This window comes from Dendrobates tinctorius, unplaced genomic scaffold (assembly GCF_039654945.1).
Source record: "Dendrobates tinctorius isolate UK_male_01 unplaced genomic scaffold, ASM3965494v1 ptg000164l, whole genome shotgun sequence".
Classification (NCBI taxonomy): Eukaryota; Metazoa; Chordata; class Amphibia; order Anura; family Dendrobatidae; genus Dendrobates; species Dendrobates tinctorius.
Window position 1 is genome coordinate 4349029 of NW_027361831.1, and position 26349 is coordinate 4375377.

At 42.8% G+C, this 26349-nt stretch overlaps 1 protein-coding gene across 1 annotated transcript; it reads right to left on the bottom strand.

Moving 5' to 3' along the window:
- Window positions 1-2342: 2342 nt before the first annotated feature.
- LOC141052902 (uncharacterized) lies at window positions 2343-26349 on the bottom strand. The gene is made up of 6 exons (XM_073550220.1): window positions 26201-26349; window positions 25892-26071; window positions 25686-25809; window positions 25505-25602; window positions 25205-25313; window positions 2343-10695 (listed from the first exon to the last, which is right to left on the bottom strand). Exons 1-6 carry the CDS (start codon window positions 26276-26278, stop codon window positions 9425-9427), a joined length of 1860 nt encoding a protein of 619 aa, XP_073406321.1. The 5' UTR covers window positions 26279-26349; the 3' UTR covers window positions 2343-9424.

Consider the following 26349-nt stretch of genomic DNA (forward strand, 5'->3'; position numbering starts at 1 on the left):
CTTTATAAGTAGAGCATGATGCTGAATAAGTTTGTTGTCCCAGTCAGCATTTAAGAGTTTGTCCTGTGTCTCTGTAGAGTGCAGTAACCCTGTCACTGCCAGCAAGGTGATTAGGAGAACAGAAACCATAAAAGAAGAACAACTATTTTGAGACGTGTTCAGAACCTGGGGAACACAGCTAAAGGTACTGTCACACTTAGCGATGTACCAGCGATCCCGACCAGCGATATGACGCGGTCAGGATCGCTGGTACATCCTTAAGTAGTCGCTAGTGAGCTGCCACATAGGCAGATCTCACTAGCGACATCGCTGGGGACGGGGATCGCTACTTACCTGTCACACTAGGCGATCCTGCGTCCTCCCGCCCGGCTCCACGCGTCGCTCATCCTCACAGCAGGAAGCGCCACAGGAAGCTGACGACGAGAAACAGTCCTGAACGTTCTCGCGCGATCAGCGATAACCAGCGGGGGAGCGGGTCGTAGGTAAGTATCAGACACAGCGATATCGCTAGCAATATCGCTATAACGTCACTAGTTATAGCGATATTGCTAGCGATATCTCTTAGTGTGACATGCCCTTAACATCCATACTGTGGACTGAATCTTTTCTTTGGGAACTCCCCTGTGGCAGGAAAATATGAGTTATTTCCTAATATCTTAGGTACACATCCAGTGCTGCCTGTTGCCCTCCCCCCATAGATTTGTGAAAGAGAAAGCTTCACAAGCGATCCCCCTCGCTGCTGCAGCCCCCCCTCGGTCTGCCTCTGTGAAATTCTATCCACTCCACCCTCCCTTCAGCAAATGGTCACTTTTATTGCATCTGGCCAGTTAAGTGTGTTTTTTTTTCTGTTTCCCTCCAAGATTTCCTTTGTCCTAATCCTAAGATGCCCAAAGTCAAATTTAATAACTGCCGTTAAAGTGGGAGAACTTGCACAATTGGTAGCTGACTAAATACTTTTTTTTCCCCACTGTATAAAACGGCATGTGACAAGGGTGTCCGCTTTCCCCTCTAATTTTCATTCTCACATTGGAACCCTTTCTTAGAATAATTAGATCTAACAAGAACATAGCGGGTCCCTGCATTCGCGGCTCTCGTTACAAGATTGCGGCCTATGCAGACGACCTGCTTTTCTTCATCAGTAAACCAACTAATTCTTTATCTGACTTGATGAGAGAATTCAGTTCATATAATAGCCTTTCAAACTTCAAGGCTTCCGATTTGGAAAAGTTAATTTTGAACATTTCACTTTCTGTCCTGACACCCTTCTAAACAGCCTTTATATGGGCTAAGACAGCCATAAAATATTTAAGAATATTGCTACCAAATGATATTAAACTAACATATTCTCTTAATTTTCCTAGGTTACTTAAATCGGTGCAGGGAGATCGCTCAAGATGGACGAGGAGTGCCATTACATGCTTTGGCAGAAGCGTAATCTTTAAGATGAATATTATCCCTCGCATTTCATTCAGGCTCTACCGATGTGCATTTCCTCGTCCTTTAGGAGTCTTGAGATCCAAACCAAATTCATATGGTTGGGTAAAACTCCACGTATTGGTAGGGCCACACTGTATCGCCCAAAGTCCTCAGGGGGTATAGGACTACCTGACTTCAGATCATATTATACTGCCTCTCACCTCTCTAGAGATATGGAATGGTGTAGGAATGGATCTGGGAAAGCATGGGTTGGGATTGAACAAAGTTTTACAAACATCCCTATAATAACTACAACTTGCCTTGATTTATCTACAATTTCTACACTCAAAACTAATCAGTTAACTGGGACCACTCTGACATGCTGCAATAATCCCTTAGTTCATTCTTCAAGTCTGCTCCCATATTCCTCTATGTACGCTATCTTGGATAATCCACTTTTTCCCCCGGAAACAGAGGATGACATTTTTCATTCCTGGTTATAGAAACGCAATTTTAGAGTGATACACTTTGGACAGGGAAACATGTGGCCTTCAAAGAACATCTTCAGGGTCTCTTAACTACTTCTCCCTTGGGACACTGGAGAATTGGCCAACTTTCTCATTTTTTCCAATCTCTCTCACATAGAGCCTTTTATAAAAACAAACAATTTTTGAAGTGGAATGTTCTAATACCGGCCCTTTAAGACATGCTTTGTCATTCTCGTATTCTCTACTGATTGACCTCCTGGATCAGTCTAACGAGGGATCAGTGAAGGGGTACCCTGTACTTGTTGCCATCTTTTACCAGCACTTGCTGACTACTGTCATATTTGTTACTGCAGGGTATTTCTGCACATTTGTCATTCTGTGTTTTCTTTTTGTGTTTCTTTTAGGGTATGTAGAAAAACGGACACTGGACACGCTCGGTAAAACTGCGGTAGGACGTTTATTGTTTCTTGCACATAAATTGATAACATTTAGATGGATTTAGATGAACCCTCCTACAAGACGTGATTAACAAAGTCATTACTACAGGACTGTATGAGAAAGGGATTTATTCTAAAAAAAAGCTAGAACCAGAAATGAGAGACTATGGACACCATGGCTGGATACTCCGGGCCTGGCCTCCAGCGTGTTAGTACAAGATGGGGTCTTTGTCCCTGGAGCTTCTCTACTCGGTATAAAGAGACACTGATCTTCTTCATATAAAGAGCATTTAAGAATAATAGAAACTGCCTGAATACGAGGACCTTGTCTGATCTACATGTATTAAGAACTATGGAGATAGCGCCATTGTTCTGTATAAAATATGTGATGTTGCTGTAGCACTAATACTTTTGTACAGTGGTCTCTGTATATATAATCTTACCCCAGCATTATGGATTGAGATTAGGGAGATGGGGAGAGGGAGACATCCTATTTTAATTGTAATGGATCACACCAGATGTTCCTACAAAGAAGGAATGGATCACATATGTAAATAATATTTTAATATGAACATGTTTATTATTGTGGTACAGAAAAGTTACATTTATTGTCAAACTACTGTGTTTTCTCTTTTTAAATCATAATGACACCCAAAAATATCCAAATGACCCTGATCAAAAGTTTACATGCCCTGGTGATTTTGGTCTGATAACATGCACAGAAGTTGACACAAATGGGTTTGAATGGCTACTAAAGGTAACATCCTCACCTGTGAACTGTTTGCTTGTAATCAGTATGTGTACATAAAAGCTGTGTGAGTTTCTGGGATCCAGACAGACTCTCGCATCTTTCATCCAGCCACTGACGTTTCAGGATTGTGAGTCATGGGAAAAGCAAAAGAATTGTCAATGGAACTACAGGAAAAGTTAGTTGAACTGTATAAAACAGGAAAGGGATACAAAAAGATATCCAAGGAATTGATAATGCCAGTCAGCAGCGTTCAAACTGTGATTAACAAATGGAAAATCAGGGCCTCAGTAAAAACAAAACCACCAAATTTTGCCCATAACTGCCAGGAAAATTGTTCAGGATGCAAAGAAAAACCCACAAATAACATCAGCTGAAATAATGGACTCTTTGAAAACTAGCAGTGTGGCTGCTTCAAGATGCACAATAAGGAGGCACTTGAAGAAAAATCGGCTGCACGGTCGAGTTGCCATAAGAAAGCCATTGTTGTACAAATGCCACAAAGTGTCTCGCTTACAATACACAAAACAGTACAGAGACAAGCCTCAGAACTTCTGGAACAAAGTAATTTGGAGTGATCAGACTAAAATTTAACTTTTTGGCCACAAGCATAAACATTACTAAGTGGAGAGAGGTCAACAAGGCCTATGATGAAAGGAACAACATTCCTACTGTAAAGCACAGAGGTGGATCGCTGATGTTTTGGGGATGTGTGAGCTACAAAGGCACAGGAAACTTGGTCAAAGTTGAAGGAAAGATGAATGCAGCACGTTATCAGCAAATACTGGAGGCAAATTTGCAGTTATGAGCCAAGAAACTGCGCATGGGACGTACTTGGATGTGTCAACATGACAACGATCCAAAACACAAGGCCAAGTCGACCTGTCATTGGCTACAACAGAACAAAGTGAAGGTTCTGGAGTGGCCATCTCGGTCTCCTGAACTCAATATCATTGAGCCACTCTGAGGAGATCTCAAGTGCACAGTTCATGTTAGACAGCCCAGGAATTTACAGGAACTGGAGGCTTTTTGCCAAGAAGAGTGGGCAGCTTTGCCATCTGAGAAAATAAAGATCCTCATCCACAACTACCACAAAAGACTTCAAGCTGTCAGTGATGTTAGATGGGGCAATACACGATATTAAGAAATGGGGTATGCAGACTTTTGATCAGGGTCATTTTGGTTGTTTTGGGTTGTCATTATAATTTAAAAAGAGAATACACATTAGTTTGACAATAAATGGCTTCACCCAACCACTAAGCATGAGTGGAGAAAGAAAGAAAAAGTTTTGGTGTTATCATTCATATTCTCTGAAAAAAGGCCAAGAAAGCAAAAATTCTGCTGGGGTATGTAAACTTTTGAGCACAACTGTATGTGAACAAAAATAGAACCACCATTACCAAAAATACTAAAGAGATGACAACAAATGAGCACCAAGGGGGGTACAGTGTCTCACCCTACAATGTCACTGTCCTATTCCTGCGGAAGTTGGCACACTATAGCTGCGCAAATGGTGCTCCCGCTCACTGATGGCTGACCCTTTTGGATCTGTTCTCCACTGGTTAAGGGGGCTGGGACCACAATTCTAACACCCAAAGATATACCAGAACTAATCAACAATTCAGAAATATTCCTGATGTATCTGCATAATTTATCTCATAATTTATACATGTAAGTGCTGGCATATAGATCTTAACATTAGATCCAGCCTATATTTATCTGGTCTATACAAAGCTAAATTTTCAGCAACTTCAGATTATTATTCAAGACAACACAGATAAATATGGAAGCAAATAGAAATTACAAGGTCATTGTTGCCACCCTTCTACACAATAGCACTCAAGAAAGGGATAGGAAAAAGTCTCCACCTAACAAAACACTTTCAAGTCCCTATCTGGCTGTGGAGGCTGGCACCCTACCAGGGCTGTGGAGTCGGTAAGCCAAACCTGCGACTCCGACTCCGACTCCTCAATTTCCCTTACACCGACTCCGACTCCACGACTCCGACTCCCACACATATTGCTTATATTTAAGTGAAAAATTTATTGTAGTACAATGTGAACCTCAGACATTTAATCATTTTTATGATCCAATAATCAAGATGTTTAGATAGAACAGAATATATATTGGTGTACTACCCGGTTTTCATTCTTTTTGGTACAGATACGACATGGATAGACAGATATGGATAAATGGATATATAGATAGAGCAGATTTCTAATTTGCTTTTGCTATTGAAAACATTATCTATGAGCTCAAAAACCTTTCAGGTGATGCAGTTTTTTAAAAAGATGATCAGCTTTTGCAGCTGAAAAACGTATCCTCAAAAAACACAGGAAAAACGTTGTGTGTGAATGTAGCCTTAGATCAGGAATATAACAGCCATTTATAGGACATTTCATAACTTTCCCAAACTCCTATGAAAAAATATTCAGCACATCCTGCATTGAATTACTGTACCCAATTTATTATATATTTTAGGAGTCGGAGTCGGTCCATTTTATACCGACTCCAAACTCCGACTCCGACTCCACCAAAATGAGCACCGACTCCGACTCCACGACTCCGACTCCACAGCCCTGCACCCTACAATGTGCAAATGGCGCCCCCGCTCCTCAAAGGTTGACCCTTTTGGCCCTGTTCATCCTAAAGTGTCAAGTGCAGCTTATATGTCAGAATATGGTAGTCTGACAGTAATGTGCCTAATCAGGACAAGACAGTGCATCGTCAGCATAAGGTGATCTGACAAATGTGGCTAGTTAGGACGAGACAATGATGGCACATGATTGGAACGGGCCGTACCTTGTGCACTATGTACCTTATCACAGGCCATTCACATACAGCATATAGTCTTGCAATGAATGAGGACAACTACCAGCGGAGTGGTCTAAACTTTTTTTTTTTTTAATTAATTTGCCACTACCTTAACAAAACTATTGTGCATCTGCTTTTGATATGACCTTTGTGGGCATTCATTTGTCAAAGGCAAACACACTGTCTTTTGATGTGAAGGGGGCTTCTGAGACACACACACAAACACCACCAACACTTCCCCTTTACACTCATTCACATATTGGTTGCATTATTTTGACTGTCTGCTATGTTTTCTTGTAGTTTGTCAAAAATAAATGGTTTCTCCCTGTATGAGTTTTACTTTGTGGTCAACACTTAGCTAAGTTAAATTAATTTAAATCTCCTGGTCCAGATGAATTACATCCTAGGGTACTGAAAAAGTTAGCAGAAGAAATTAGAGAACCACTAGCCAGAATATTTGAAAAATCCTGGAAAACAGGAGAAGTCCCAGAATATTGGAGAAAGGCAAATGTTGTCCCTAGCTTCAATAAAAGGAAAGAAAACAGAGCCAGAAAATTAAAAAATTACAGGCTATTGAGCCTTACTTCTATATCAGGAAAGATATTTGAACAAATTATTAAACAGCATGTATGTAAGTACTTGGATAAGAAAACAGTAATTAATCCAGAGCCAGCATGGGTTTGTAGCAAATAAGTCATGCTAGGCTAATTTCTATGATGGAATCACTGACTGGGTGGATCAGGGAAATGCGGTAGATATAGTATATCTCGACTTCAGGAAAGCATTTGATAAAGTATCTCATACTAACCTTATAAAAAAAATGAGCAAGTATGGGATTGACAAAACTACAATTAGGTGGATTCATAACTGGCTCAGTGATCGTACTCAAAGAGTGGTAATAAATGGTTGCACATCCAATTGGAAAACTGTTTCATGTGGGGTACCAAAAGGCTCTGACCTTGCCTAAATGTTGTTCAACATTTTTATAAATAATCTAGATAAGAGAACTGAAGGTAAACTAATCAAATTTGCAGATAATGCTAAGCTAAGAGAGATAGCTAACACTAGAGTAGACAGAGAAGGATTTAGATAAGCTTGAACTAAGGGGAAGCAACTAAAAGAATTGTATTTAACATGTAGAAATGCAAGATTCTACATCTGGGCAAGAAAGATGAAAATTACATCTATAGAATGTGAGGAATAGAACTAAGCAACAGCATGTGTGAAAAAAGCTTGGGTATACTAACTGATCACATACTACACATGACTCAACAGTGTGATGCAGCAGCAAAAAAGGGAAACAGTTCTAGGAAGTATTAAGAGATGCATAGAGTCTAGATCATGTGAAGTAATTATTCCCCCTCCACTCATCCTTGGTCAGGCCTCATCTGGAATACTGTATCCATTTCTGGGTACCACATTTTAACCCCTTCATGACCAGAGCTTTTTTTCGGTTTTGCGTTTTCGCTTTTTAATCCCCTTCTTCCCAGAGCCATAACTTTTTTATTTTTCCATTAATATGGCCATGTGAGGGCTTGTTTTTTACAGGACGAGTTGTACTTTTGAACAACTCCATTGGTTTTACCATGTCGTATACTAGAAAACGGGAAAAAAATTCCAAGCGCGGTGAAATTGCAAAAAAAGTGAAATCCTGCACTTATTTTTTGTTTGACCTTTTTACTACGTTCACTAAATGCTAAAACTGACCTGCAATTATGATTATACAGGTCATTATGAGTTCACTGACACACAACTTGTCTAGGCTCTTTTTGATCTAAGTGGTGATTAAAAATTCCAAACTTTGTGAAAAAAAAAATGCGCCATTTTCCGATATCCGTAGAGTCTCCATTTTTCGTGATCTCAGGTTGGGTGAGGGTTAATTTTTTTGAGTGCCGAGCTGTCGTTTTCAATGTTACCATTTTGGTGCAGATACGATCTTTTGATCGCCCGTTATTGCATTTTGATGCAATGTCGTGGCGACCAAAAAAAGGTAATTCTGGCGTTTTGACTTTTCTCGCTACGCCGTTTACCGATCAGGTTAATCCCTTTTTTTATTGATAGATCGGGCGATTCTGAATTGTGGCGATACCAAATATGTCTCTGTTTGATTTTTTTATTTTATTTTGAATGGGGTGAAAGAGGTTGTGATTTTAACTTTTATATTTTTTTCATTTTTAAAAACATTTTTTTACTCTTGGTATACTTCAATAGTCTCCATGGGAGAATAGAAGCTGCCACAACCCGAATGACTCTTCTACATAGAGGCGATAATCAGATCGCCTCTATATAGCAGATTGACTCACTTGCTACGAGTGCCAGCCACCGGGTGCTGCTCACAGCAAGCCGGCACAGACAACCATAGAGATCTCCAGGAGACCTCTGGTTGTCATGGCAACGAACTAGTGACCCGCGATCATGTGATGGGGTCACTGGTGGGCGTGTTTCCGGCTCGATGAATTAAATGCCACTGGCAGCATTTGACAGAGGCATTTAACAGGTTAATAGCCGCGGGTGGATCGCTATTCCACTCGCAGCTATTGCGGGCACATATCAGCTGTTCAAAACAGCTGACATGTCCCAGGAAAGATGCGGGCTCACTGCCAGAGCCCACATCAAACGGAGGGAGTCTGGAGTCGGCGTACTATTACGCCTGATGTCGGAAAGGAGTTAAAAAAAAAGACATTGAAAAACTGGAGCAAGTTCAGGGAAGAGCTACCAGGATGGTATGCGTACTATAAAGTATGCCCTACAAGGATTGGTTAAAGGATCTGGGAATGTTTAGCTTGCAAAAAAGAAGGCTAAGAGGAGACTTAATAGCTGTCTACAAATATCTGAAGGGATGTCAGTGTAGAGGGATCACTATACAAATATCTGAAGGGATGTCAGCATAGAGGGATCATTAATATACTCATTTGCACATGGAAACACGAGAAGCAATGGAATGAAACTGAAAGGGAGAAGATACAGATTAGATATTAAAAAAAACTTTTTGACAGTGAGGGTGATCAATGAGTTTAACAAGCTGGCGAGTTCCCCTTCAATGGAAGTCTTCAAACAGAGGCTGGACAGAAATCTGTCTGAGATGGTTTAGTGAATCCTCCATTGAGCAGGGGGTTGGACACGATGACCACTGAGGTGCCTTCCAACTCTAACATTCTATGATTCTGTGAACAAAATATGATTTGAGTAACATATTTCCCACCTAGGTATGAGAATGACTTCTCCCTTTGTGAGGTATTTGATGTTCAGTAAGACTACTTTTGTTGGTTAAATATTTCTCACAATCTTTACAAGAAAATGGCTTCTTCTCTGTGTGATTTCTCTGGTGATTAATAAGATGTGATATCTGTTTAAAAGGTTTCCCACATTCTGAACATGAAAATGGTTTCCCACCAGTGTGACTTCTCTGACTAGATTGACTCTATGTGTTTTCTAGTACAGTTTGTAAAAAAAAATACATGGTTTCCTCTCTGTGTGAGTTTTCCTTTGGTCAACAAAACGTGATTTTGGAGTAAAATATTTCATACCTTGTAGGTATGAGAAAGACTTCTCTCTTTGTGAGATATTTGATGTTTAGTAAGACTCCTTTTGTTGGTATAATATTTCCCACATTCTGAACATGAAAATCGTTTCTCCCCTGTGTGAGTTCTCCAATGCTCTAAAAGATGTGATTTCTTGGAAAAACATTTTCCACATTCTGAACAAGAAAATGACTTATCCAATGTATGAGTTTTTTCATGTGCAGCAAGATTTGATTTACCTGCAAAACATTTCTCACATGAGGAACATGAATATGGTTTCTCCCCTGTGTGACTTCTCTGATGTGTAACAAAATGTGATTTATATGTAAAACATTTCCCACATTCTGAACATGAATATGGCTTTTCCCCTGTGTGACTTCTCTGATGTACAACAAGATTTGATTTATCTGCAAAAGATTTATCACATTCTGAACAGGAGTATGGTTTCTCCCCTGTGTGATTTCTCTGGTGACTAACAAGATGTGATTTCTGATTAAAACATTTCCCACATTCTGAACATGAATATGGCTTCTCTCCTGTGTGAGTTCTCTGATGTGTTATAAGATTTGATTTCTGTGCAAAAGATTGCTCACATTCTGTACATGAAAAAGGTTTCACCCCAGTGTGATTTCTCTGATGTGTAACAAGCTTTGATCTAGATGCAAAAGATCGCTCACATTCTGAACATGAAAAAGGTTTCACCCCTGTGTGACTTCTCTTATGTTTAACAAGCATTGATCTACATGCAAAACATTTCTCACATTCTGAACATGAAAAAGGCTTCTCCCCTGTGTGATTTCTCTGATGTGCAATAAGACTTGATTTATCTGCAAAAGATTGCTCACATTCTGAACATGAAAAAGGTTTCTCCCCTGTGTGACTTCTCTGATGTGTAACAAGCTTTGATCTATATACAAAAGATTGCCCACATTCTGAACAGGAAAAAGGCTTCTCACCTGTGTGAGTCCTTTGATGTGTAATAAGATTTGACTTATGTATAAAAGATTTACCACATTGTGAACATGAATATGACTGCTCCCCTGCATGAACTCTTCTTTGTCTAAGAAGCTCTAAATTTTGGCTAAATGAATCAGAATATTGGACCTGTTTAAAATTATCAAATGATGGATCTTTGCTGTGAAAGGATGTTGGTATTTCTGGAATGGTAGCATAAACATCAGTTATATCTTGTGTGATATTAAGGTCATCGGATTTATCAGATTTAAACACTGAAGATGTCAGTTGTCTCTCTGATCTCCTGGCGCAGTCATCTGTCAAGAATAAAGATTATTTTAAAATAAAATATCCTGAATTAGATTTTAAAATATTCATAAAAACTTAGGTTGACGTTATTTAGCTAAAATCATTTTCTAAGACAAAAAATATGCACAATCTAACAGTAAACCTCAGAGCAGAAACCAGTAGAATAATAGGTTTGACCCTCTTTGCTTATTCTTCCTTGCAAATATTGCAATAATAAGCCTCCAAAAAGTATTATGTAGCACAATAACATAGTTACTTACCAATAACGGTATTTCTCGGAACCCATGACAGCACCACGGAGAGAGGGGATCCACCCTTCAGGGACAGGAACCTATAGATAAAAAGGGCGGCACCTCTCCTCCGCCCTCAGTTGATTACAGAGCATCAGAGGGTCTCCAGGTTAGTTAACAACAGAAATATATTGTCACGCCGTGCCAACATACTCACCCGGCCTCCGCTCCCACGCCATCTCTGCATACTCACCTGGCCATCGCTCCCACGCCGCAGCCCCTCGCCACCCGACAGCCACGGCGGTCACCTCTGACAGGCACGCGGCCGACGGCGTCTCTGCATGCAATGCGCCATAGGCCGCGGCTGCGCCTCCCTTCTGCTTCTTGTGCTCCGGCTATGCTCTGACCCGGAAGCACCCCCTGACCAATGGCAGACCAGACAGGGGCATATCAGGCCGCTTCCCCCTAAGGGAGGCGCCTGATTGTTGTGTTTCCTAGCACACTAGGTCCCGCATCTTCGTGTGCACTCTGCAGTCTCACAGTCCCGTTCTCGTGTGCTCCCTGCAGCAGCCTCGCAGTCCTGCTATCCGTGTTTCCTGCTGTACTTCGTCCCACTCCAGTCCTGCCTCCGGTGTTCCTGTTCCATCCGGCTCCAGTCCCTCCGTCCTACTCCAGTCCTGCCTCCGGTGTTCCTGTTCCATCTTGCTCCAGTCCTTCCGTCCTTCTCCAGTCCTGCCTCCGGTGTTCCTGTTCCATCCTACTCCAGTCCTTCCGTCCTACTCCAGTCCTGCCTCCGGTGTAGCTATTCCATCCTGTTCCAGTCCTTCCGTCCTACTCCAGTCCTGCCTCCAGTGTTCCTGTTCCATCCTGCTCCAGTCCTTCCGTCCTACTCCAGTCCTGCCTCCAGTGTTCCTGTTCCATCCTGCTCCAGTCCTTCCGTCCTACTCCAATCCTGTCTCCTGTGTTCCTGCTCCAGCCATCCCTCCACATTCCAGTCTACAGTCTTACTCCACTCCTGTCTCCTGTGTTCCAGCTCTGTCCTGTCATCTACACTTCAGTCCCACACTCCTACTCCAGTCCATCCTGAGCCTCCCTGGTTCCACCTGGCAGCTTGCCCAGGGCCCCTCGGTGCCACGGCCTAGAGGGTCCACTCCTGGAGATTCTGGCTCCAGACCAGCCTCGCTAACATATATACATAACATTATAACATGTCTTATTATTAAGAAGCACCATGCGTAAAACGAAAACACTCTACGAACAGTAAAACGTGCTCACCGCACACTTGAAGGGGGGGGAATAAGCGGGTGCTGTCATGGGTTCCGAGAAATAAGTTATCGGTAAGTAAACTATGTTATTCTCTCTCACCTAGGACAGCAACACAGAGAGAATTACAGAGGCTGGTAGCTTAGAGAGGGACCACAGCCTGAAGGACCCTTGTCCCAAAGGTCAAGGCAGACGTAGAGGCTAGGTCTAAATGATAGTGTCTGAAAAAGGTTGAAGGTGTTAACCAGGTGGCCGCTTTACAGATCTGTTCTATCGATACCTCAGATCTTTCAGCCCATGAGGTCGCCATTGCTCTTGTGGAATGAGCTCTCAAACCTTCCGGGATGGTATTCCCGCTGAATGAATAGGCCAGGGCAATTGCATCCCTTATCCACCATGCCAGGGTACTCTAAGGCTACTTTCACACATCAGGTTTTCTCCAACAGGCAGGATCCAGCTATTTTTAGAAAAACCGGATCCGGTGAAATCAGGTGGCGGAAGTTTTTCTCTCATTGAATTGTATTAGCGCCGGATCGCACCGCATGGCCTTCCATTTCTCCCGGTTTTCGCTGGATCCGGCAAAAATTTTGATTCGGGCGTCTGGAAAAAACGTCTCTAGTAACGATTTTTGTCTGCGGCGAAAAACCGGACAGCTTCCGGCTTTATGCCACAATGGAAGTCTATGGGCGCTGGAATGCGCCGGATCTGGAAAAAGACGGATCCGTTTTTTTAAGTCTGCGCATGCTCAGATCCAATTGGACACCCCCCAGGAAACAGTTATAAACCTGCTAGACGGATCCGGCAGAAAAACGGATCCGTTTCTTCAGTTCTCCAAAATTTACACCGGATCCGTCGAGACGTCGGATCCTGCCTGTCGGAAAAAACCTGATGTGTGAAAGTAGCCTAAGACGCTTTGAGTCCCTTCCTGTGCACCTGGAAACACACAAAGAGAGAGCCTTCCTTCCTACCCCCTTTGTTGGCCTCTAAAAACTGAACTAGGCATCTTTTCACATCTAGGGTGTGAAATCTCTCCTTTTCCCTATTCCTAGGATTTGGGCATAAGGAAGGAAAGACGACTTCTTGGGATCTATGGAAGTGAGATGCCACTTTAGGTAGATATGCCGGGTCAGGTTTTAAGATGACTCTATCTTCTAGAATTTTTGTAAATGGTGGCAGTGCTGATAGAGCTTGAATATCGCTCACGCTGCGAGCCGATGTTAGCGCCACCAGAAGCACAGTGCCTTATGAAAGTATTCAGCCCCCTGGAACTTTTCAACCTTTTCCCACATATCATGCTTCAAATATAAAGATACCAAATGTAAATTTTTGGTGAAGAATCAACAACAAGAGGGACACAATTGTGAAGCTGAATTAAATTTATTGGTTATTTTACATTTTTGTGGAAATTCAAAAACTGAAAAGTGGGGTGTGCAATATTATTTGGCCCCTTTAACTTAATACTTTGTTGTGCCACTTTTTGCTGCGATTACAGCTGCAAGTTGCTTGGGGTATGTCTCTATCAGTTTTGTTCATCGAGAGACTGATATTCTTGCCCATTCTTCCTTGGCAAACAGTACGAGCTCAGTGAGGTTTGATGGAGATAGTTTCTGAACAGCAGTTTTCAGCTCTTTCCACAGATTCTCGATTGGATTCAGGTCTGGACTTTGACTTGGCCATTCTAACACCTGGATATACGTTTATTTGTGAACCATTTCATTGTAGATTTTGCTTTGTTTGGGATCATTGTCTTGTTGGAAGACAAATCTCTGTCCCAGTCTCAGGTCTTTTACAGACTCCAACAGGTTTTGTTCAAGAAAGGTCCTGTATTTGGCTTCATCCATCTTCCCATCAATTTTAACCATCTTCCCTGTCCCTGCTGAAGAAAAACAGGCCCAAACCATGATGCTGCCACCACCAGGTTTGACACTGGGCTTGGCGTGTTCAGGGTGATGAGCTGTGGTGCCTTTACGCCAAACATATCGTTTGGCATTGTTGCCAAAAAGTTCGATTTTGGTTTCATTTGACCAGAGCACCTTCTTCCACATGTTTGGTATGTCTCCCAGGTGGCTTGTTGCAAACTTTAAACAACACTTTTTATGGATATCTTTGAGAAATGGCTTTTTACTTGCCACTCTTCCATAAAGGCCAGATTTGTGTAGTGTACGACTGATTGTTGTCCTATGGACAGACTGTCCCACCTCAGCTGTAGATCTCTGCAGTTCATCGAGAGTGATCATGGGCCTCTTGGCTGCATCACTGATCAGTCTTCTCCTTGTTTGAGATGAAAGTTTAGGGGGACGGCCAGGTGTTGGTAGATTTGCAGTGGTATGATACTCCTTCCATTTCAATATGATCGCTGGCACAATGCTCCTTGGGATGTTTAATGTTTTGGAAATCATTTTGTATCCAAATCCGGGTTTAAACTTCTCCATAACAGTATCACGTTCCTGCCCGTTGTGTTCCTTGGTCTTCATGATGCCCTCTGTGCATCAAACAGAACCCTGAGACTATCACAGTGCAGGTGCATTTATACGGAGACTTGATTACACACAGGTGGATTATATTTAGTCATTTAGGACAACATTGGACCGTTCAGAGATCCACAATGAACTTCTGGAGTGAGTTTGCTACACTGAAAGTAAAAGGGGCTGAATAATATTGCCCGCCCCACTTTTCAGTTTTTGAATTTCCACAAAAATTGAAAATAACCAATAAACTTCTTTTAACTTCACAATTGTGTCCCACTTGTTGTTGATTCTTCACCAAAAATTTACATTTGGTCTCTTTATGTTTGAAGCATGATATGTGGGAAACGGTTGAAAAGTTCCAGGGGGCTGAATACTTTCACAAGGCACTGTATATAGGCCACCGTTACCTGGTTTTCCGAAAATATGCGGACATGATGACCCTGCAGCAAGGGTAGGAAGTATGTCAAGGCGTAGCCTACTACCAAGAGTTCCTTCTGGTTTGAGGTTTCTAGTTCCTGACCTCTCGAATCCCCCTGAGCCACCTTGCTGTTCATATGTGCTCACCAACCCGTGGGACTTGCATCCATGGTAATTATGTGTGCTATTTTTATTACCCAGGGAATCCCTTTGGATAGGTTGACGTTGTTTCCCCACCAGGCTAGGGAATGAATAGTTTTGGAACCTAGTGTTAAGCGACCCTCTAAGTGGTCCCCTATCATTAACTGGTTGGCTAGAACATCACATTGGAGATCTCTGGTAAGTAGCTGAGCCCACTGGACTGTTGGCAGGCGGCGAGAGACCTCAGTAGTGACATCGCTTTCCTTAGTGTCATGGAGGGATTTTGTATTGTTCTTGACACTATTTGCGCAATTTTCTCTTTTTTGCGGTCTGGGAGATGACACTCTTGCTTGTTTGAGTCCTGTATGAGCCTTAGGAACTCCTACACTTTGCTGGGCTCCAACCTTGATTTTTTTCAGGTTTAAAAGCCAGCCGAGGTTTTGTAGAACGTCCATTGTTCCCTGCAATTTTGTGCCGAATCGCTTGCTATTAGGAAGTCGTCCAAATATGGGATTATTAATACTGTATGTCCTGCTCCCTTAGGTGGGCCATCATTTCTGGCACTTTTTTTGTAAATACCCATGGGGCTATGGATATTCTGAACGGCAAGGCTCTGTATTGGAATTTCCTTATTACTTCCTCTATAGAGACAGCTAGTCTTAGGTATTTCCGGGTGTCTTTGTGAATGGGGACGTGAAAATACGCGTTGCTGAGGTCTAATACTGTCATGAAGCAGTTCGGTAACAGGATTTTGATGGTGGACTTGATTGACTCCATTTTGAATCTTTGATTTTTTGACATATCCATTTAGTTTCCTTAAATTTATGATAGTTCGGAAAGTGCCGTCTGGTTTGGTCACCAGAAACAGCGGGGACTAGAACTCTTTGCCTGTCTCCTGAAGGGGAACCTCTTGGAGGACTCCTTTCTTTACTAAATTTAGGACCTCGCGCTCTAGAGCTTTTTGCTCTCGAGTAGAAGATCTTAGCGGGGTCACCACGTATTTTTGAGGTGGGAGAGAGAGAGAAAGTCTATCCTCAGGCCAGACTCGATCAAATTTAGTATCCACGGGCTGTTTGAGATTTTCCTCCAGGCTGGAAGGAAAAGGGTTAATCTCCGTTCCACCCTGGGCAAACTGTCACTTAGAGGGCTTCTTGTCCCAGGAAGAAGTACTGAAAAGGAATCCTCTATCTCTCTTTCTACCCTCGTCTCATCTCTGTTCCCTTGGAGGCCTTTGCTGGAAAAAATTTTTGTTCCGAAAGTATCTCTTAAATGCTGCCGACCCCAGGTTTGGAAATCCCTTTTTCTTATCCCCCGCCTTCTGGAGGATATCATCTAGCTTCTCGCCGAATAGGAACTTCCCCTCACAGGGGACAGAGCAAAGCTTCATTTTCGTCTGTAAGTCCCCTGGCTAGCATTTGAGCCATAATGTTCTCCGGGCTGCATTTGATAGTCCTGCCACTTTGGATGATAATCGGACTGAGTCGGCCGTTCCTCTGGGATGGACTCCAGAAATGTTTCTCTCGGTGTGCCTTCCCTCAGCTGTTTCTCGAGTTGGTCAAGCCATACTATTAGGGCTCTGGATGTACATGTGGCCGCTATGGTTGGCCTAAGACTCCCTCCTGCCGACTCCCAAGCCCCCTTGAGAAAAGTATTGGCCTTTTTATCTAAGGGGTCTTTAAGAGTACCCATGTCCTCAAAGGGGAGGGCGAACCTTTTTGAGGCCTTGGCGACAGCTAAATCGAGATTCGGGGCTTTGTCCCAAGATGTGGACGCCTCTTCATCAAAAAGATATTTTCTCTCAAGGGAAGGGACCGTGGAGTATTTCCTGTCCAGTTTCTCACATTCCTTTTTGATCAGGCCTTGGACGTTCATTTCCAGCATTCCTCATTTAAAATTCCCGGCGTGTGACGTCACTTCCGCTAACATCCTGCACGCTCTTCCTGGGGAGCGCGCACCACGTATGTGCTGACCCGGGGACCCGGAAGTCGCCCGTCCATTTCCAAGGCAGCGGCCATCTTGGTACACCTTCTGTACAATGGCGCTGCCCGCGCATGTCCCGGGTCCCCGCCAGCCCCAGCCTTCTTTCCGGAGCGGTGGTTCCGTACTCCCCTCCCGCTCACCCTGTCGCCCATATCAGCCGCAGCGGTGGCGGCTTCAGGAACCGTACCCACCGTGACAGGGGCCTCCCCGCTTTCAATGCCTGGACAGGACCGCCCTGGTTCAGGTATGCTGCTGCTCTTCATCTGTAGGTTACCCGCCAGGGACAGGAACCCAACTGGGGGCGGAGGAGCGGTGCCGCCCGTTTTATCTGTAGGGGTCCCGTTTCACTAAGCGACGCATCAGCGATCCCGAAGATACGACCTGGTGAGGATCGCTAGTGCGTCGCTAAATGGTTGCTACTAAGCTGCCAAACAGGCAGATCTCTTCAGCGACGCAGCAATGATCCGGCGATCCATTTAACGACCTCGGCGGTTATTGGTACCTTGTCACACAGCAGCTTTTCTGACGATTCCCACCTGTGTCCCTGAGTTCTGCGTCGCCAACGAAGTCATTCGTAAGCGTCAAACACAGCGATGCACGCTGGCCAGCGGGACGCCAACAATAAAAAATGGCCCGGGACATTCGAGAACGATCAGTGATATCCAGCGGGGGGGGCCGTTCGCTGCTGCGTGTCACACAAAACAAGATCGCTGGAATGTCACAAAATCGGTGATGTTTCAGCGATCTCGCTATGTGAGACGGGGGCTTAGGTTCCTGTACCTGAAGGGCGGATCCCCTCTCTCCGTGGTGCTATCATGGATGAGAGAGAAAATATCAATAAAAGACTTCCAGTCCACCCCAAAAAACAAGACTGCATCTACATTCACCATCTGTCAATGGAAAAATAGAAGATTTCCACATGATTAGTAAAAGGAGGACTCTTGGAAGGGCAGCACGATAACATTTGCAAGGAGTCTGTATGTTCTCCCCGTGTTGGCGTGGGTTTCCTCCGGGTTCTCCGGTTTCTCCCCACACACATACTGACAGGAAATTAAGGGTGTGAGCCCCATTAGGGACAGCAATAACAATGTATGGAAAGACTGCGGAATACAACATCGCTATTTAAACAAAGCATAATAAATAAAATAGATGGAGGACTCTTAAAAAGCAATATGGCTTCCATGAACCAGTCCAGCAAAATTTGTGCTTTCAAAGCCAAATGTCCCCCTTGCTTCTGAGTCCTGCAGTTTGCCAGAACACTGTTAGCGTCCAGATGTTAAGCATTGTAGTAACAGGAAGAAACCACTTAACCCCTTCAAGACCCAGCATATTTTGACCTTAATGACCTGGCCATTTTTTGCAATTCTGACCAGTGTCCCTTTATGAGGTAATAACTCTGGAACGCTTCAACGCATCCTAGCGATTCTGAGATTGTTTTTTCGTGACATATTGGGCTTCATGTTAGTGGTAAATTTAGATCGATAATTTTTGCGTTTATTTGTGAAAAAAATCAGAAATTTGGCGAAAATTTTGAAAATTTCGCAATTTTCAAATTTTGAATTTTTATTGTTAAACTAGAGAGTTATGTGACACAAAATAGTTACTAAATAACATTTCCCACATGTCTACTTTACATCAGCACAATTTTGGAAGCAAAATATTTTTTTGTTAGGACGTTATAAGGGTTAAAAGTTGACCAGTGATTTCTCATTTTTACAACAAAATTTACAAAACCATTTTTTTTAGGGACCACCTCACATTTGAAGTTACTTTGAGGGGTCTATATGGCAGAAAATACCCAAAAGTGACACCATTCTAAAAACTGCACCCCTCAAGCTACTCAAAACTACATTCAAGAAGATTATTAACCCTTTAGGTGTTTCACAGGAACTAAAGCAACATGGAAGGAAAAAAAGGACATTTTAATTTTTCCAACAAAAATTTTCGTTCAGCATCAATTTTTTCATTATAACATGGGCAACAGGATAAAATGGATACTAAAATTTTTTGGGCAATTTCCCCTGAGTACACCGATACCTCATATGTGGTCAAAAACCACTGTTTGGGCGCACGGCAGGGCTCAGAAGGGAAGGAGTGCCATTTGACTTTTTGAATGGAAAATATGCTGGAATATTTAGCGCTTGCCATGTCGCGTTTGGAGAGTCGCTGTGTGCCTAAACACTGGAGCTCCCCCACAAGTGACCCCATTTTGGAAACTAGACCCCCCAAGGAACTTATCTAGATGCATAGTGATCACTTTGAACCCCCAGGTGCTTCTCAAATTGATCCGTAAAAAAAAAAAAAAAAGTACTTTTTTTTCACAAAAATTATCTTTTAGCCTCAGTTTTTTCATTTTCACATGGGCAACAGGATAAAATGGATCCTAAAATTTGTTGGGCAATTTCTCCTGAGTACACCGATACCTCATATGTGGTCATAGACCACTGTTTGGGTGCACGGCAGGGCCCGGAAGGGAAGGAGCGCCATTTGACTTTTTGAATGGAAAATTAGCTCCAATCGTTATCGGACACCATGTCGCGTTTGGAGATCCCCTGTGTGCATAAACATTGGAGCTCCCCCACAAGTGACACCATTTTGGAAACTAGACCCCTTAAGGAACTTATCTAGATGTGTAGTGAGCACTTTGAACCCCCAAGTGCTTCACAAAAGTTTATAACATAGAGCAGTGAAAATAAAAAATCATTTTTTTCCCTCAAAAATGATTTTTTAGCACGCTATTTTTTATTTTCACAAGGGTAACAGGAGAAATTGAACCAAAAAAGTTGTTGTCCAGATTGTCCTGAGTATGCTGCTACCCCATATGTGGGGGGGGCCCACTGTTTGGGTGCACGGCAGGGCGCAGAAGGGAAGGAGCGCCATTTGACTTTTTGAAATGAAAATTAGCTCCAATCGTTAGCGGACACCATGTCGTGTTTGGAGAGCCCCTGTGTGCCTAAACTTTGGAGCTCCCCCACAAATGACCCCATTTTGGAAACTAGACCCCCTAAGGAACTTATCTAGACGCATAGTGAGCACTTTGAACCCCCAGGTGATTCACAGAAGTTTATAATGCAGAGCAGTGAAAATAAAAAATCTTTTTTTTTCCTAAAAAAAATTTTTTTAGTTGGCAATTTTTTATTTTCACAAGGGTACTAGGATAAATTGGACCCCAAAAGTTGTTTTCCAGTTTGTCCCGAGTACGCTGGTACCCCATATGTGGGGGGGAACCACTGTTTGGGCACACGTTGGGGCTCAGCAGGGAAGTAGTGACATTTTGAAATGCTGACTTTGATGGAATGGTCTGCGGGCGTCATGTTACATTTGCTGAGCCCCTGTGTGCCTAAACAGTAGAAACCCCCACAAGTGACCCCATTTTGGAAACTAGACCCCCCAAGGAACTTATCTAGATGTGTGGTGAGCACCTTGAACCCCCAAGTGCTTCACAGAAGTTTATAATGCAGAGCCGTGAAAATAAAAAATCATTTTTTTCCCTAAAAAAAAATGAATTTTAGCACGCAATTTTTTTTTCACAAGAGTAACAGGAGAAATTGGACCCCAAAAGTTGTTGTCCAGTTTGTCCTGAGTACGCTGATACCCCATATGTGGGGAGGGACCATTGTTTGGGCACACGTCGGGGCTCGGAAGGGAAGTAGTGAGGTTTTGAAATACCGACTTGATCGAATGGTCTGCGGGCATCATGTTACGTTTGCAGAGCCTCTGATGTGCCTAAACAGTGGAAACCCCCCACAAGTGACCCCATTTTGGAAACTAGACCACCAAGGAACTTATCTAGATCTGTGGTGAGCAGCACTTTGAACCCCCAAGTGCTTCACAGAAGTTTATAACGCAGAACCGTGAAAATAAAAAATCTTTTTTTTCCTCAAAAAATGATTTTATAGCCCGCAATTTTTTATTTTCACAAGGGTAACAGGAGAAATTGGACCCCAAAAGTTGTTGTCCAGTTTGTCCTGAGTACGCTGGTACCCCATATGTGGGGGGGAACCATTGTTTGGGCACACGTCAAGGCTCGGAATGGAAGTAGTGACGTTTTGAAATGCAGACTTTGATGGAATAGTCTGCGGTCGTCATTACGTTTGCAGAGCCCCTGATGTGCCTAAACAGTGGAAACCCCCCACAAGTGACCCCAGTTTGGAAACTAGACCTTCCAAGGAACGTATGTAAGATGTGTTGTGAGTACTTTGAACCCCCAAGTGCTTCACAGAAGTTTATAATGCAGAGACGTGAAAATGAAAAAATCATTTTTTTCCACAAAAATCATTTTTTAGCCCCCAATTTTTTATTTTCCCAAGGGTAACACGAGAAATTAGTCCCCAAAAGTTGTTGTGCAATTTTTCCTGAGTACGCTGATACCTCATATGTTGGGGTAAACCACTGTTTGGGCACACGTCAGGGCTTGGAAGGGAGGGAGCACCGTTTGACTTTTTGAACGCAAAATTGGCTGGAATCAATGGTTGCACCATGTCGTGTTTGGAGACCCCCTGATGTGCCTAAACAGTGGAAACCCCTCAATTCTAACTCCAACACTAACCCCAACACACCCCTAACCACAGCCCTAACCCTAACACATCCCTAACCACAAGCCTAACCCTAATTCCAACGCTAACCCTAATTCCAACCCTAACCCTAATTCTAACCCTAATACCAACCCTAATTCCAACCCTAACCCTAATTCCAACCCTAACCCTCTTTCCAACCCTAACCCTCTTTCCAACCCTAACCCTCTTTCCAACCCTAACCCTAACCCTCTTTCCAACCCTAACCCTCTTTCCAACCCTAACCCTCTTTTCAACCCTAACCCTCTTTTCAACCCTAACCCTAACCCTAATGGAAAAATAAAAATATTTTCTTTATTTTATTAGTTGTGCCTACCTATGGGGGTGATAATCGGGGGGTTTATTTACTTTTTCTTTCATTTTGATCACTGTGAGAGTGATCAAAATGAAAGAATGGAATCTGCAGCCGGCAGATTCGCGCATGCGCCCGCCATTTTCTAAGATGGCGGCGCCCATGAACCGGACCCGCCGGACAGCGGGAGCGACAGGGGGACTTAGAAGGTGCCGGGGGAGGTGAGAGGGGGTGATTTTCATTGATGAAATATTACTATCGCTCTGATTGGCTGTTTCACTTTTAACAGCCAATCAGAGCGATCGTAGCCACGTGGGGGCGAAGCCACGCCCCCTGTGGCGAAGAACAAAGCCCCCTGTATCTGCGGGTCGGGTGACCTTTCAGTGACCTAAGTCACCCGACCCGCAGGGGGGCTTTAAAGTCATGACGCCACATAGGCGTCATGGGTCATTCTGGCACGACTTTTCATGACGCCTACGTGGCGTCAAAGGTTGTGAAGGGGTTAAACATTTACAGCGTGCGTGTCTCCAGAAACACAAGCTGGGCACCATTAATTGTACAACTAAAATGGTATATTGGCAATTTTCACTCTCCAACATCCATTGAATGCTAGTTTCCAGAGAACACCTGTGGAGTCAAAATAGTCACTACTCCTAAACATGAATTGACTGAGAACAATTGAGTCAATTTTATGAACCTTTCTGTTTTTCTGCTGTTCTGTCACTGTAGGTGATCTGCAAATGGTGCCAACAAACTATTCTAGCAAAATCTACATTCCAATAGCCAAATGGCGCTCCTTCCCTTCCAAGAACTGCCGTGCGCCCAAACAGTAACATTTTGTCCAATTCAAAAGAGTTGCAAAATAAATTATGAGCTCCAATTTTACTATTTCTCTTTGTGAAATTGATAATAATTTAGTTAAAGCAACAATTTAAGTTACATTTTCTTTTTTCATTCTAATTTTTGTTGATTATTGTGATACACATAAAAGGGTAAAACTTCCTGAATGTGTTTTTTATACTATGAGGGGCGCATTTTTCTAAAATACAGGCCCCTCCAAGTAGCTTCAAAAGTGATACAAGTTTACGTAATGGTTGGGAAGGGTTTCCTGCAAAATGACGTAAACTTATCATTGTCATCATGCGGGCAAAGGATAAGTTCCCACCTGATTTGTGCCAAGAGCTCGGCCTAATAGCTGAGCCCCAGCTGTCATCATGACGACCTCAGGATCTGCCAGCTATGATAGCCTGTTTAGACCATGCCAGGAGCATTGTCTAAGAGCCATTTGTCAGTGCTGCACTGACAGGTATAATGAACTTCAGTACTAGTCCACTGCAAAGCATTATACCAGCTATCAGAGCAAAAAAAAAAAAATCCCTCTATGGGATTTTAAGTAAATAAAAAAGTAATGGTATGAGTGGCCCCATCCTTATCCTGGTATGATTAACCCCCACCCTGATATGCATGGCCCCTCATCCATGTCCTGATATGCAGGGATCCCATCTTCATTCTGGCATGCATGGCCTCCATCAGAAAAACATTTAAAAAAAAACATAAATCATTATACTTACATTCCTGCGCTCCCTCGCAGTGTCTTGTTCCGATGCCAGCAGCTGCATTATGCTTGTAAGCAGCACATGGCAGGGACGTCATGCGCTGCTTACAAGCCGAGGACAGCTGCCAGAATACTCACTGCTCTTCATGCCCAGGACTATGTGCGTGGAGAGCAGTGTATATTAATTGCTCTTTAATAGCGAGCACAGTGTTATCCGCAGCCGCCGGCTTCCTGCAGCTGCCCAGCTTTCACATGTGCCGCTACTAAAGGGAATGAATATTCACTAAATTCCACGCCTATGGGAGTGGAGAGCAGTGAATATTTATTGCCTTAAGTAGCGGCACACGCAAACGCCCGGAAGTTGCAAGAACTCAGCTGCTGCGGCTAACATTGTGCTTGCTACTAAAGAGCAATGAATATTCACTGCTTTCCACGCCCGTGGGCATGCAATGAGTGAATATTTATTTCTCTATAGCAGCAAAGAAGTTAGCCGCAGCCGCCGGCTCCTGCCTCCAGTGACCCGCTGCTCCACTCCTGCTGCTCCCCCACCTCAACACAGCCAGAGCAGGTACATCCAGACTATAAGACAGACGCCCCATTATTCTCCACATTTTGAGTGGAAAAAAGTGCATCTTATAGTCCGAAAAATATGGTAAATAAGACTGATATCAGTGAAAACATTATATTGTCCAACAACAAAAAAATACCTCTATAAAGCTCCATTAGAGAAATAAAATCGTTTAAGCTCTCAAAATTTAGCGATGTAAAAACAATTCTTTTTTCTATAACATAGTTTTTATTGTGTAGAAGAGGTGGAAGATCTACTTTAAAGAGGCAGTTCTATTTTGTGAGATAATCTTGTATAAAGTCATAAACATAAAAAATATTCAAAATTGCAACATTTTCTACATTTTTTGCCAAAATTCCAATATTTTCACAAATAAATGTAAAAAATATCATCCTACATTTACCGCTATCATAAGATACAGTGTGGGGTCTGATTAGGAACACAAAACTGTCTGCAATGGAAAGTTATTAAATCAGAGGATCTTGGGCAGTAACTACTGTAGACAAAAACTGTGACATCTCTGGGTAATTATAGTAAGTGACAAGCTGGCACTTGACAATCTAAACTATCATAGGTGCCAATATTTTGGGGCAGATGAGTTTCTTTATGACATATTAGACATTTAGAGAGAATTTTTCAACCATGTCAACTAAAATGGAGTTACATTAATGTATGATGGACCATTGGAGCTCCTATAAGTCCTGACTAGAAAGGTAGAAAAGTATTAGTGCTCCTCGTTTCAGGAGAGATTCTACAGTAATTTTCATTCCTTAGGATCGAAAAAATCATGAAATTCATGAAGAGTCATCAACCACACACAGAGACATATCAAGGCATAAGTATAGTGGGTTTTTCTGTTGCTTATTGTTAACTTATTTGAAGTGAATCCATTTGTTTCTAACAGAAACTGCTATAAAGCTATTGCTTTCAAAAAAGTCCCAAAACCCTGGAGTTTGTACGGAGTTGAACCCTTTTTGTATAGTAATTTACCCTGATGTGACTTCTCTGCATTTTCTGGTTATTACTCACCTGGATAGTCATATGTAGGAATCTCCTCTTTACAGTTATAGGTTTCCTCTTTACATCGCACATCATCCATCACACATGGCTCTATAGTAATTTTGCTCATATCGTTACCCTGAAATAAATATTGCAAAAGTCGCGTGAAATGATTCAGAAAAACTGAAAAGATAAATTATTAACAAAATGTTTCTAATAAAATGGCCCTTCAGTGTGTAATATGGGGGGATAAAGCGAGACTGAACACAAGAACATCACAGCCATCTACACATCATGGGGGAGATCTCATGACACCTTCTCTCCATCTACCTGATGATCCTGAGGAACATCAAGATTTTCTTGTTTACAGTCCTGTGGAAGAAAAGGACGGGGACATCTCTCTGGTGTTGTCCTCTTACTGGAGATATCTGGAGGAAACACATACAGGGACTGAATTCATTCTTTACATACAGATAATTATAGGCCGTATGTATTTAGTCCTGTCTATTACCTGGTGATGTGAGGGACTGGGGAACCTCCATCATAACATCCTTGTAAAGATCTTTGTGTCCTTCTAAATACTCCCACTCCTCCATGGAGAAATAGACGGCGACATCCTGACACCTTATAGGAACCTGACACATACAATGATACCGTCATCCCCCGATCCCTTCATACCGTTACTGTATAATTTCCCAGCATTCCCAGCAGTGTCACCTCTCCAGTCAGCAGCTCAATCATCTTGTAGGTGAGATCTAGGATCTTCTGGTCATTGATGTCCTCATGTATCAGGGGGTGAGGTGGAGGCCACGTGATTGGACTCAGGGGTCTACCCCATCCCTCAGACACAGTGTCCTGACAGCGCCCCCTAGAGGTCTTCTTCACTACTGTGTAATCCTGGTTATGGAGAGAGACATTAATAAATCTCACTACAGACATTTCCAGAGTCCTCACCTCTCCAGTTTTGTCCATCTGTTATTCCCATAAATAAGAATGCTGTAATGTGACATCATCAGAATCTCTCACCTCTCCAGTAAGCCGGAAGAGGATCTCTAGGGTGAGGTGTAATATCCTCTCCGCCATCTTGTCCCTGTCCATATCCATCCTTGACGGATCAATAAGGAAAATTCTGTTATATAGAAGCTATTCACTTAGAGGATCCGATATTGTAGAGA

Coding starts and splice junctions, on each gene's coding strand:
- LOC141052902 (XM_073550220.1), bottom strand. CDS start 26,278: ATGGATATGGACAGGGACAAGATGGCGGAGAGGATATTACACCTCACC. Junction 26,072..26,200: donor TCTTCCGGCTTACTGGAGAG/GTGAGAGATTCT, acceptor CTCCATAACCAG/GATTACACAGTAGTGAAGAA. Junction 10,696..25,204: donor TCCTACATATGACTATCCAG/GTGAGTAATAAC, acceptor TATTCTTGACAG/ATGACTGCGCCAGGAGATCA.